This window comes from Rhinopithecus bieti, unplaced genomic scaffold, assembly GCF_001698545.2.
Source record: "Rhinopithecus bieti isolate Rb0 unplaced genomic scaffold, ASM169854v2 scaffold_64314, whole genome shotgun sequence".
Classification (NCBI taxonomy): Eukaryota; Metazoa; Chordata; class Mammalia; order Primates; family Cercopithecidae; genus Rhinopithecus; species Rhinopithecus bieti.
In genome coordinates this window covers 481,887-495,869 of record NW_016824620.1, presented here as the reverse complement: position 1 = coordinate 495,869, position 13,983 = coordinate 481,887, and the positions used below count along the sequence as shown (strand labels likewise).

The window sequence follows — 13,983 nt, the reverse complement described above, 5'->3', positions numbered from 1 at the left end:
GTAAAACTGTGTGCACCAATATCTCATAAAAATATACCTTGGATTCTATCTCCCAGGCCTCAAAAGCAAAAAACAATCATGTCAACAATGGGAGGATGAAAAGAGCTAATTTCCTAGAGATACAAATCTTAATTCTTAAAATAAACATATCATCTATACAACATAAACAAAGTTCCTAATAATCTAGAAGACAAATAATCATTAAAAGACTCACAGAACTAACACCAAGATGTAATGGGGCTAAGCAGTGAGGTGAGGAAGGGAGGGGTATTAGACTTAAGGACTACTTAAGCCAAGAACAAGAACAGAAAGAAGTCTAAGCTACATGAAAGTAGAGTTTGTTTTGCCCACTGGTGTATTCCATGCATCTAGAATATGCTCATTAATTGGTAGCATCTCCATAAATATGTGTTGAATAAATGAGTAACATCAAGAGTTTTTGACTGCAAGATGTCCCTCCATCCTTCTCTTTATTTCTACCCAATTGCTGAAGCACCATATTATTAAGGACCATTTCTTAAAGGTGTCACTCATGGGCCTCACCAAACTGGCCCTGTCTTTTAAACATATCATATTCATTTCCTAACTCCATTCCTTTGCTCATAACATTCATCTTATTTGAAATATCCTCTTGCCTACTCATTTGAACTCTACCTATCCACCCATTCTTTCCTGATGCCTTATGCCTTATGCCTTTTTAGGAGAACTGTGGCCTATCTTTACTAAATATCAGGTTGTGATATGTTGTTTCATGTCTGGAATTATTTTTCCCTTAAGCATAAGTCCTGGCCCATCCATCAGACTTCAAGCTTTTAGAGCACAGAGCTCAAGGCTTATCATCCACGGCCGTGCTCCATGACTTGTCCTAGTAATTGGCTCAGGCGTAGCTCTCTGCAGTGAAGAGCAAGACAAGTCACGTCACTTACTAGTTGGATGACTATGGGTAACTTTTCTCTGCCTATGCCTCTAATTCTTTCAAATGCAAACTGAGAAGATTATCACTTACCTAGAATGGCTATCGTAAGGGTTAGAGATTGCCTTCATAAAGTGTTTAGCATGGTGCTTTACAAAGAGTTGGTGCTTAACACAAGCAGCAAATGTTACGATCTTTTTTCTTTTATTTGCGAAGATGCTGAAAGCAAACACTACTTGCTTTTCTTTAAAGGTTCAGAGCAATTTCTGACTTCATAGATTCCCTAGCTGGCATAACACTGCCTAAAGGTCTAGTTCTAAACACGGTAAGTTGTAAGCTCCAGGAAGGTAGGGTTTGTATCTATTTTTTTATATTTTCCCAGCTGTCTCCAAGAGCACATATAAAATACACTGTAATTGCTGAATTTAATAGTCAAGTTTGATATTGACATGCAGCAAATATACATCACAGCTAAAAATTAGAAGGAAATTTAAGTTTAATGTAAATTTAAATTTGCTTCTTTTAAAACATTTAATGTCTTCAGCAAGCTCTTTAGAAATCTGAGATTTAAAAAAAAAGAAGCCCTTTGAGGTACTTTAAAATGGTGATCAAATTTATATCAGTCTAACTTCAGGTTAGACTTGGAGCTATTTTATTTAAAGCAGTCATGCATTGAAGCCAAACCTTAAAAGAAAAATGCAGTTACTATTTCCAATTAGAAACATTTATCTTTTTATAAAACACATTCTGTGAAAGGCTGTATTTTAAGTTTATGCTTTTCAAGAGACCTTCAATTTTGTCTTCCTCCTCACTGGCCTTAATCTAGATGACTTAGTGGTGTGCCTTCTCTCCCCCATAGAATATACTCGCTCCTAAGTAGTTCTGGCTAATTAGAATTCAGAATAGCATGCTACCAACTACAATCACGTACGTAAGTGGAAACAGTACATCAAAGCAATATTCTTTCATCTCTTTTGTATTAAATAGCACACATCCTCAAAATGAAAATGGCTTTGAAAACATACCGATTCATCCTTCTTGCTCGTTCCAATACTTCAAACATATGCTCTTGAAATAAATCAAGCCGCCGGTAGCGATTATTTTCAACATTCTTCCTAATTATGTCAAATGTAAGGGGTGGTTTGTTAGGAAAGTTGGGATCCACAGCAGGAATTTCTGCTAAAGAATCACTGTAGCATCTTCCCTCATCATCCTGATGACTCATGACTGACACAAAAAGATTGTGGATAAGCTCTTGAATCAGCAAAGTCACATTTGGGACATGAGAGTCCTCATCTCCCTCCAGGTCTCTGCGTGTTTCAAGCAGGACTTTGTGTAGGACAAGAGCATCTTTGTAGATCAAAGACTCAGGCTCATTGTATGTACACGCATTATTAAACATCATGACAAAGTCCTCAACCATAGAGTCAATATCTTGGTACTTGTTGGCCATCATGTGACTTCGAATTTTTTCCATGTCCATGGGCTTTTTAATAGTCAGATAGTAGTCAGGCAACTCAGATCTAGAGGGAAGCCTCAGAAATATGGCACTGAGGCGGCGACCTCTCTTATCAGTATAGTTCTTTACAGCTTCATAGACCTCATTTAGTTTCTGCTGCATTGGAGTCATGTATTTTGATTTTTTAGGAGAAATGCCACTCTTCCTACCTAAAGAGAGAGACTTAAAGTTAAATGAATAAAATAAATGAACCTAAATTTGTATACAGATGGTAGCATAACCACAAGGGTCGATTCCAAATAATTTGTAAAACCCAGCAATTAGCATGTCTATAGTGAAATATAACCTGCAGACGAAAGAACTAAAAAAAATTTTTAACTGTTTTCAGTAATCATATTTTTGATGGGAGACTAAGTACTGTAAGGTTGAGAAAGCTGTGAATAAGGAATAAAGCAAATGAGCAGCTATGTGACATTCTATCACCTCTGGTATCACTGAGAACTGAGATTTTCATCGTGGGATAAAAAGAGATAACGGATGTTAAAACATAGGACATTAATAATTACCTTGAGGCCTTTAATCTCAATTGAAAGTATCGCTATGAACTTATGATGTATTTTATCTTTAAATATAAGCATACGAACAAACACACACAAATTTCCTAGCTCTGTCCACTGAAAATCGTACAAACAATGACTACCTCAGTAGCAGTACAGCCCACACTAGAGTTTTAAAATATTAATTCCAAATACTAATGTTGAGGAACCCTCACCTTTTAGCGGAAACATGAAAAAGGTAGGGCTCCTTGGCAAATGACTGATTCCCAGTCTGGTATATCTTCAAACACTAGACAGTAAAGAATCTATCAATGACTTCTTACCATGACTTCATGTCAACAGAATATAGGAACCATCTGGGCGTAGTGGCTCATGCCTGTAACCCCAACACTTTGGGAGGCCAAGGTGGGTGGATCACCTGAGGTCAGGAGTTCAAGATCAGCCTGGCCAATATGGCGAAACCCCGTCTCTATTAAAAATACAAAAAATTAGCTGGGTGTGGTGGTGGCGCCTGTAATCCAAGTTACTTGGGAGGCTGAGGCAGGAGAATTGCTTGAACCCAGGAGACAGAGGTTGCAGTGAGCTGAAATCAAGCCATTGCACTCCAGCCTGGGCGACAGAGCGAGATTCTGTCTCAAAAAAAAAAAAAAAACAAAACAAAAAGAATATAGGAATCAGCCTGAACCAGCCTGAGTATCAATAATGGCAATAACTTCAATCACAACTGAGTCATATGTTTAAGTCTGGTAGTTCTTAATAATATGTATAAACAAACAACAAAATGGGTAAATATTGAAGGATGTTAGTAAACCAACACACATTTTGAAAACTGGTAAAGGGGAAAACAAAATAAAACAAAAACAAGCCTTTATCCTTTCAAAAAGCAAGACACACACATGAAAAACACTGTACCACTGGCTAATCAAATATCAGATAAGGCAAAGTTTCGCTAGAGCTAATAAGGAATAAAATTAAAAATGATCACAATTTTACATCACTTTCATGAATTAATAATTAATGAAGTATGCAACACCACCAGTTAACAGAAAGACATAAATAGATTTCACATGTACCTGATGGAAGACGATATATTACTTATGAAGTCGGTTTTTCTGCCAAAGGGAGAGGATAGGGGATCAGAACTCAATCTGATCAAGCCTCTGGCTCCAACTACCAATTTACAGGAAATGCAAAGGACAGATGAACACATGAAAGTACAACATAGTGGGCCAGGAGTGGTGGCTCATGCCTGTAATACCAGCACTGTGGAAGGCCAAGGTGGGCAGATCACTTGAGTCCAGGAGTTCAAGACCAGCCTGGCAACATGGCAAAACCCTGTCTCTACTAAAAATACAAAAAAAATGAGCTGGAGGTGGTGGCGTGTACCTGTAGTCCCAGCTACCTGAGAGGCTAAAGTGGGAGGACTGCTTCAGTCAGGAGGTGGAGGTGGCAATGAGCCAAGAATGTGCCACTACACTCCAGCCTGGGTGACACAGTGAGACCCTGTCTCCAAAAAACAAAATGAAACAAAACACAAAACACACAAAAAACCCCACGACATATGGATGCAATCAGCAAAATCCAGACTATGAGAAACTATAGCACAAATCTAATTTCTTCAACAGATAAATGGTAAGGGGTGGAAAAAGAGAGAGATGGAGGGGAGTTTACAGATTAAAAGAAGTATTGGGCTGGGCACGGTGGCTCACACCTGTAATTCCAGCACTTTGGGAGGCCAAGGGTGGATCACGAGGTCAGGAGTTCGAGACCAGCCTGGCCAATATGGTGAAACAGGACTGAGTCACCTCCCTGGCCACTGTACTTTACATTTATATATGTTTGAAATTTTTCATTAAAAAAACAGAGAAATAAAAAGGAAGCCAGGCACAGTGGCTCATGCCTGTAATCCCAACACTTTAGAAGGCAGAGGCAGGAGGATCGCTTGAGCCCAGGAGTTCAAGACCAGCCTGGCCAATACAGGGAGACCCTACCTCTATTAATTTAAAACAAACAAAAGAAATAAAAAGGAAATTAACATTCCACATAAAAAGCCCTTTTTTCCTGAACTTTAAAAAATGCATATGTGAATTTATGTATTTAAATATAATTTAGATAGTTATTGTTAAACTATTATTAGTCTCTTATGAAATCCACTCTAGTTAAAAGACACTGTGTTCCTACAAAGTGGAATGAAAGTTTTACATTTCTGTAAATCTTCTGTATGCTTTTACAATTCCATGAAAAGATAAATGCCTTAAAAAGGATTCATCGCTTAGCAGTAAATCATACCCAAATCTACTACTAAATTTAGTTGATAGTCATTTCAGATAAAAAAGCTAGTCCGGGCCAGGTGGGGTGGCTCACACCCGTAATCCCAGCACTTTGGGAGGCCAAGGCAGGCGAATCACTTGAGGTCAGGAGTTTTGACAGCAGCCTGGTCAACATGGTGAAACCCCGTCTCTACTAAAAATACAAAAAATTAGTTGGGCATAGTGGCGTACACCCATAGTCCCAGCTACTTGGGAGGCTGAGTGGAAGGATCACTTGAACCTGGGAGGCAGAGGCTGCAGTGAGCCAAGGTCACGCCACTGCACTCCAACCTGGGTGACAGGGTGAGATGCTTTATCAAAAAAAGAAAGCTAGCCTGTCTGTTTTCCCCCTTTTCAGCAAATACGGCTCCAACGACTATCATTATCAATTGCTTGGTATCTATTTTATTTACATATTTTAAAGAAGACAGAAATCTCTTATCTAATGGTATTAATAACTTTTCCTGTCTTCTCTTCGAACCTTTTTCTTCCTTTTTTTTTTTTTTTTTTCCTGAGGCAGAGTCTCAGGAGCGCAGTGGCGCGATCTTGGCTCACTGCAACCTCCGCCTCCCAGGTTCAAGCAATTATCCTGCCTTAGCCTCCCAAAGAGCTGGGATTACAGGCATGTACTCCCATGTCTGGCTAATTTTTGTATTTTTAGTAAAGATGGGGATTCACCATGTTGGCCGGGCTGGTCCTGAACTCCTGACCTCAAGTGATCTGCCCACCTCAGCCTCTCAAAGTGCTGAGATTACAGGCATGAGTCACTGTCCCTGGTCTTCTCTTACAACTTTTAATAAAAAAACCAACCACAGACTACATTCAAATGATAGCTGAGTATAGTACAGTGGCTGGACATCTCTAACTCCTCTAACTCTGTCCAGTTGGAACTGCTGGGATTCATTTTTAATTCTAGTAATTGTCAGACACACATACCAAGAAAAAAAATCTGCTACTATATTCTTACAGCATTATATGTAGAGAAAATCTATTTTACTATTTAAAATTTACAAAATGTCTACTACATTTAAGAAAGTAAACAAAACCTCTGACATTATATTTTACTCCCCACATGCTTGTCACAGTTTAGCTACTTAAAATACAGTAAACAAGAGGGCTTGACAAGAAGGAAGAACTCCATGCTGGAGTACAGTGAGTTCAAATATATTCATCATTTAATTAAATATTATTTCAGAAAAATCAGCAATATCTCCTTGATAGACTAAACTAAATAACAAAGTGTGAGGCTGCCTTACTCAGCTTGAGTTTGGGAGAAGCCATGTCATCATCATCAGGCAATGGTCCCAGCTCTTTCCTTTTCTCCTTGAGTAACTTCTCCAGGATATGTGCATCGTTGTACACCTACATTCCAAAATACATTTAAATTATTCTCTAAAACTTTTATTAAGGTATAAAATGCATCTATAAAGAAGTTTTAAAAAGACAGTTTAGGATAGTTCAGGGCTTAAAGAAAACCAAAACCAGCCTCACTACAGAGCAATAAAATCACTGTATCTGTGGGAGAGCCTAGGCCTTAACTGGCTTGTTTTCAAGCTTCCTAGGTGATTCTAATGCACAGACATGCATGTTAATGTTTGAGAACCACTGTAGTAGAATCACTGCAGGTTTTAACAGAAGTTCTGAAACACATTTACATGTGTTGTTTTCTTCAAAAACTTTTCTTCTCCACTGGACACTCAAGGTAGCAGACTTAGGCCAATAGAAATTAGAGACTAAAAATATCTGATAGTTGGAGAGCAATATCTCAATATCTTAAATTCCAAATCTGAGTTCATAGTCTGAAGCTTCATCTATAAAAAAACAATTATCCTTGCTTAGGGATCTCTCTCTGAGGGCTGAGCCAAGGGTAGTAACATGTAGCCAAGAACAACGTTACTCACCTTATGACTTTGCATCCATAGCTCCCTCCTCTTACCTCCCCAGCAGATGCTATATCCTCCCTTGGCCACCCACCAAAGCAGAGGAGCTGAGGGAAAAAGTGACCTCCCCTGTCTGGCCATCTCTCTTAAAGATGGCTTTTTTCTCTACCAGTGATGGACAAGTGGTACATTAGCCAATGACACTGAGGACTGTGTAAACCCTTAAGATAGAACCATTTTTTAAATTTATAAGCACCCTCAATGCATACTTTATTTTATAATCAAATGTAATTACAGAGGGAAACAAATGACTTAAAAATGTTATTTTATTTCTGGGAGATGTAAAGTGGATAAAAGATATCAAATAGAAAAAGTTTCAAAGAAGGGAGACTGTATCCTAGTTATACTGATAAAGAACTAAAAATCAAGATGATTCGGCCAGGCGTGGTGGCTCACGCCTATAATCCTAGCACTTTGGGAGGCTCAGGCGGGTGGATCACGAGGTCAGGAGATGAAGACCATCCAGGCTAACACGGTGAAACCCCATCTCTACTAAAAATACAAAAAATTAGCTGGGTGTGGCGGCAGGCACCTGTAGTCCCAGCTACTCGGGAGGCTGAGGCAGGAGAATGGCATGAACCCGGGAGGCAGAGCCTGCAGTGAGCCGAGATGGCGCCACTGCACCCCAGCCTGGGCAACAGAGCGAGACTCTGTCTCAAAAAAAAATCAAGACGCTTCACAGCAAAATCAATTAAATCAATTACTTACAGGTGCATTTATGGGAATATCATGCTGATTTTTATATAATTACACATTTTCTATATAGGCTGTCTTTGGAGAAGAACGGTTGTTGAGGATCGTAGTAATAATGATGATGAAAGATTTTAATACTATTGGCTTTCCTTTGAGTGCTTATTCAATACCAGGCACTCTGCTAAATGCTCAGTATACATTATCTCTTTTAAATCCTACACCAACCCTGATGCAAGTACTATTATTAGCCTTAATTTATAGATGAAGAAACAGGCTCAGGAAGGATCAATTACTTACACATGGATTGGCAGAGCAAAATTCAAAACTAGGATGTCAGATTACAAAGTAGGAACGTTTAATCTTTATAATGTACTGCCTCTGATTCTAAACAATGAAGAAAAATCAAAGTATTAACCTAGTCACCAAAAAGAATAATCCAAATTAAGCCCCTAGAGCTGGTCTCTCAAAATGCATTATTCTATAAGCACTCCTCTCCCCCAAAATGTGCCTACTTCAGTACCCCTGGCCTTCCTCACCTGGGAGCCCTCCTCGTTATAGTGCCTGGCATTCCGGAACATCAGCTTCATGTCTTCTATCATTCCCTCTTCACCTGCGTATTTGTCATTGCGGATGTTATGCTCAATTATTTTCAAGTCCATTGGCTCCAAGATGATTTTATAATAATCAGGATAGTCCTTTTTGGATGGCTTAACCATAAATAGGTCACAAAGTCTTCTGCCTGAACCTGGCTCTCGAGCTTCAAGAACAACATTGAATAAGATTTTCATTCGCTGCTTTCTTATGTTCTTTTACTGTTGAGAGGGGAGGTAGAAAAGGGGAAAATTAGAATAGGTTCAGTTTTCTTAATACAAGGATGACCATAAAATGAAACAAATTATTTGTGGTGCTTTATAATGATTACAATTTATTGATTACATATGCCACAAACACAGTAACCATGCTGGAAGTTATAAGCAAATAGTAGGAAAATTTCCAAAATCGTTAAAACAGTGATTCTGGCAGGAGTAGTTAATGAACACCAAATAAAATTTATAGATATTTCATGAAATGCAATGTTTGAAAAAAGATCCTCTCTGATACCAAAAGAAAATGAAATCATATAATCAACTGAGATATATTTTTTGTTTAAAGATGAGTAGAGCAAAAGTGCAATAAAACTAGTAATTCCCTATTGTTATAATATCCTCACTTCCAGGCACAAAAACAAAATAAAAAACCTAAAAAGAGAAGTGTTTCATCTCTTAAGACAAGCACTCCTGAACACTTGTGTATTTTGGTTGTCTGCAAACAAAAGGAGACTGTCTGCCAGACTAGTGTCTTTACAATGGGTATGAGCCTCTCTTACATTGATCCTGTCAGGGTCATCCTTGCTCTCTCCATCAGCATTATTCCACAACTCCTACTTACTTTAAAGAATAAGCGGTGTGGTTAATCTGAGTTTTCTAGAGTAAAATTTCCGTCCTTGAGCATGAATCCCTGTCTTATTCTCCAAAATGCCCCAGTGAGATGTGATGCTGAGAAGCTGATTTAAGCAGTATGGAACAAAGCATAAAGGACTATAGATTAGATTGAGTTCAAAAGGGGTCCAAGAGAGCAGATGGTCTATCTCTTAATTGTTGAGAAAACTGGCTCAGGGAGGGTAAATGACTTGCCCAAGGTGAGCTTCCTAGTAAATTATTAGAAGCGATGCTCTTCCGATATGGCTTCTGGTTAACTGTTCTTATGTACTCAGAACACGGCTAAAGAAATTCTAGCCAGATAAAGAAATTCTAGTCAAACTAACCAGCAGTCTTCAAGTGAACAGTCAGGTAGGTAATAACAAGAAATGACTTACGACTTAGTTTTTTGTTGTTGCTGTTGTTTTTTTTTTGTTGTTGTTGTTGTTGTTTTGAGACAGAGTTTTGCTCTTGTTGCCCAGGCTGGAGTGCAATGGCATGATCTCAGCTCACCGCAACCTCCGCCTCCCGGGTTCAAGCGATTTTCCTGCCTCAGCCTCCCGAGTAGCTGGGATTATAGGCGCCTGCAACCATGCCCGGCTTTTTTTTTTTTTTGAGATGGAGTTTCACTCTTGTTGCCCAGGCTGGAGTGCAATGGTGCGATCTCTGCTCACTGCAACTTCCACCTCCTGGGTTCAAGCAATTCTCCTGCCTCAGCCTCTCGAGTAACTGGGATTACAGGCATGTACCACCATGCCCAACTAATTTTGTAATTTTAGTAGACAGGGTTTCTCCATGTTGGTCAGGCTAGTCTCGAACTTCCGACCTCAGGTGATCTGCCCGCTTCGGCCTCCCCAAGTGCTGGGANTTTTTTTTTGTTGTTGTTGTTGTTGTTTTGAGACAGAGTTTTGCTCTTGTTGCCCAGGCTGGAGTGCAATGGCATGATCTCAGCTCACCGCAACCTCCGCCTCCCGGGTTCAAGCGATTTTCCTGCCTCAGCCTCCCGAGTAGCTGGGATTATAGGCGCCTGCAACCATGCCCGGCTTTTTTTTTTTTTTTGAGATGGAGTTTCACTCTTGTTGCCCAGGCTGGAGTGCAATGGTGCGATCTCTGCTCACTGCAACTTCCACCTCCTGGGTTCAAGCAATTCTCCTGCCTCAGCCTCTCGAGTAACTGGGATTACAGGCATGTACCACCATGCCCAACTAATTTTGTAATTTTAGTAGACAGGGTTTCTCCATGTTGGTCAGGCTAGTCTCGAACTTCCGACCTCAGGTGATCTGCCCGCTTCGGCCTCCCCAAGTGCTGGGATTACAGGCGTGAGCCATTGCGCTAGGCCATGCCCGGCGAATTTTTGTATTTTTAGTAGAGACAGGGTTTCACCATGTTGGCCAGGCTGGTCTCGAACTCCCGACCTCAGGTGATCCGCCCGCCTTGGCCTCCCAAAGTGTTAGGATTACAGGTGTGAGCCACAGTGCTCGGCCAACTTAATTTCTATTAAAAAAAAATTTACTAAGATCCTATAGTATAGTCATCCCTTGGTATTCATGGGGAATTGGTTTCAGGATCTCCTTTGGATACTGAAATACACAGATGCTCAAGTCCCTGATATAAAATGCTGTAGTATTTGCAAATAACATGTGCACATCCTCCTGTATACTTTAAATCATCTCTAGATTACTTATAATACCTAATACATTAAAAATGCTATATAGTTGTTTTGTTATACTGTATTGCTTAGGACATGACAAGAAAAAAGTCTGTACATGTACAGTAAAGATGCAATTAAAAAATTTTTTTTCTATCTGTTGTTGGTTGAATCCTTGGATGTGGAAGCTATGGATACAGAGGGCCAACTGTACTTAGAAGTAAATATTTTGTATGTTTCCTATCCTGTAGGTGGAAGAAAGTTCATTCCTCAGGCAAACTATATGTGGCTGTATAGGTCTTCTGGTCCAGTCCTCTGACTACTTGCACTACTCCTGGATCATGAAGAAGTCAAAGACCAGATAGTTTCTCTCCAAGGTTCAAAATACACTTTTTTAAAACACAGAAGGAAAAATCAAGAACTAATAGTTGAGAAAATAAATAATCTATCCTTAAGATTTTTAGGCTTCTCAGAAATACCTATCTTTCTAGCACTGTGGAACTCAAGGCAAACAAAGTGATTTAATTAGGAAAGAAACAGACAAGAGCCTGTTCCTGCGAGAGCTGGGAACATCCTCATAACTTGTGTCTTCACTCTGACTGCTTATTTCCTGCTCATTGTGGACCTTAGACAATTCCTGCCATTTTCTTTCCTCAGCACTTTTTTTTGTGTGTTAAATAAGTTTGTTAGGTGATGGCAAAATGTTAGATATTTCACCTAGTGGAAACTCCTTCTCCAAGGAGACATCCTGGGGCAATGATGTGACAGGAAGAGTTCTCTCATTCTAAGTCTTTGGCAAGTGGATAATACAAGGGAAGTTGGGACAAAGTTCCAATACCACAGAGCTCCACATCTGGGCAGAGATTAGAACACAAATGACTTTAACCTTCAGGAAGTCTCTAAAGAAAAATTTCAGGATCTGACTTTGAAGTCAGATGCAGTTTGATTAGGTCTCGCATGGCGGGTGGACTTTAAAAGGAAGACAGAGGAATTCAATTTTGAAGCTCTAAGCTTACAGGATCTCTTCAATAAACAGGACAGGATGAAATTAGTCCTCGTTCTAGCAATTTCAAGAGGCCTCAAGGCCCTGACCTGGACCAGGAGGCACTCACCCCATTCCCATCTGGGTTTCAGCACACTAAGCCCAATTATCATTAGGTTTTTCTGTATGAAGCTGCAAATACTCTCAGATGGGAGTAAATCTAGGGCAGATTTTCGTAAGATTTTCAAAGAGGAGAAAAAGTTTTTAACTAAATTTTGCCAGTGAAGTAAAAGAAGGGCAAGTGGTCCATTCTTCCAATGCCTGTAATTCTGATACTCGGCAGCTTTGAGTGAGACATACCCAGAATGTGGAAATCTAGTTGTATACAAGAAATTGCTCTAATTTAATAACTGAAATTTACTGTTTTAGCACTCATATTACTAGTAGTATCCTTTCTCCATTTGTATCATTTATTCCTTAAGAAAAGGATGTGTAATTGATTTCCAGCCTCGAAGCAAGCAAAACTTCTATTACTAGAGTCGCTTATGACCTTCTTTGAAAAAATCCAGTTTCATCTTTCGTTTACATTTTTCCAGATCCTTATAGTGCCTTAGAGACTGAGAGCCACTGGCCCATTGATTTTAATCTGGCTGCCAGGAAAAACTCAGAGCCAACTTCATACTCTTTTATAACAATAACTGTATTAGCTTGGGCAGCTGGTATGCTTGCTTTATCTTTTTCCAGCATGGAGGCTGAGCCTTATATCCATGACTTCTGAAAGTTTAAAATACTTTCTGAAACGAGACAAACTCTATAACCAAAACACAACCATGACAGAGCCCTATTTGATACTTCTGGCTACTGTTTTCTTTCTTTCTTTTTTTTGAGATGGAGTCTCGCTCTATCCCCCAGGCTGGAGTGCAGTGGCACGATCTAGGCTCACTGCAAGCTCCTCCTCCCGTGTTCACAGCATTCTCCTGTCTCAGCCTCCTGAGTAGCTGGGACTACAGGTGCCCACCACCATGCCCGGCTAATTTTTTGTATTTTTAGAAGAGAAGGGGTTTCACCGTGTTAGACAGGATGGTCTCGATCTCCTAACCTCGTGATCTGCCTGCCTCGGTCTCCCAAAGTGCTGGGATTACAGGCATAAGCCACTGTGCCCAGCTCTGGCTACTGTTTTCAATGTCACTTTGCTTTTCAGATTTTTCTTAGAATTTCTCAATGTCTTTTCCTCCTCCTTCAAACCACTAACTGTGAATAGTTTCTTTACTCTTCCCCATTTTTGGAAAGGTGCATATAATTAAATCCCAGGTCTTGTAACTGGCATAATCATTCTCCTTTTTAAAATCAACACCTTTAAGCATATTAAAGTATAAAATACATTTTAAAAGAATTCAAAACCAGGACTGTTCATCATTGTGCATTCAAGGGGCCATAATACTTAAGAGGAGCTAGGTATGGTAGCTCCTGTCTGTAATCCCAGCACTTTGGGAGGTTGAAGTGGGAGGATTGCTTGAGCCCAGGAGTTTGAGACCAGCCTGGGCAACATAGTGAGACACCACCTCTTTAAAAAAACTTAGCCAGGCATGGTGGCACATGCCTGTGATCCTAGCTACACATGAAGCTGAGGTGGGAGGATTGTTTGAACCCAGAAGGTCATGGCTACAGTGAGCCATGATGGTGCCACTGCACTCCAGCCTTGGCAACAGAGTGAAACTGTCTCAAAAAAGACAAAAAGGCCAGGCACGGTGGCTCACACATGTAATCCCAGCACTGTGAGAGGCCAAGGCAGGTGGATCACCTGAGGTCAGAAGCTCGAGACCAGCCTGGCCAACATGGCAAATCCTGTCTCTACTAAAAATACAAAAATTAGCTGGATATGATGGCATGCACCTGTAATCCCAGCTACTTAGGAGGCTGAGGTAGGGGAATCACTTAAACCCAGGAGGTGGAGGTTGCAGTGAGTCAAGATCGCGCCACTGTACTCCAGCCTGGGAGACAGAGTGAGACTCCATCTCAAAAAAA

The 13,983-nt window shown here is 40.1% G+C and overlaps 1 protein-coding gene across 1 annotated transcript in view; it reads right to left on the bottom strand.

The window, feature by feature from the left end:
• Positions 1–13,983, bottom strand: part of PBRM1 (polybromo 1) — a 154,888-nt gene that overhangs the window by 69,678 nt on the left and 71,227 nt on the right. The window contains 3 exon segments of the mRNA XM_017862427.1: positions 1,939–2,581; positions 6,495–6,600; positions 8,408–8,677. Coding sequence (XP_017717916.1) covers positions 1,939–2,581; positions 6,495–6,600; positions 8,408–8,677 — 1,019 coding nt within the window.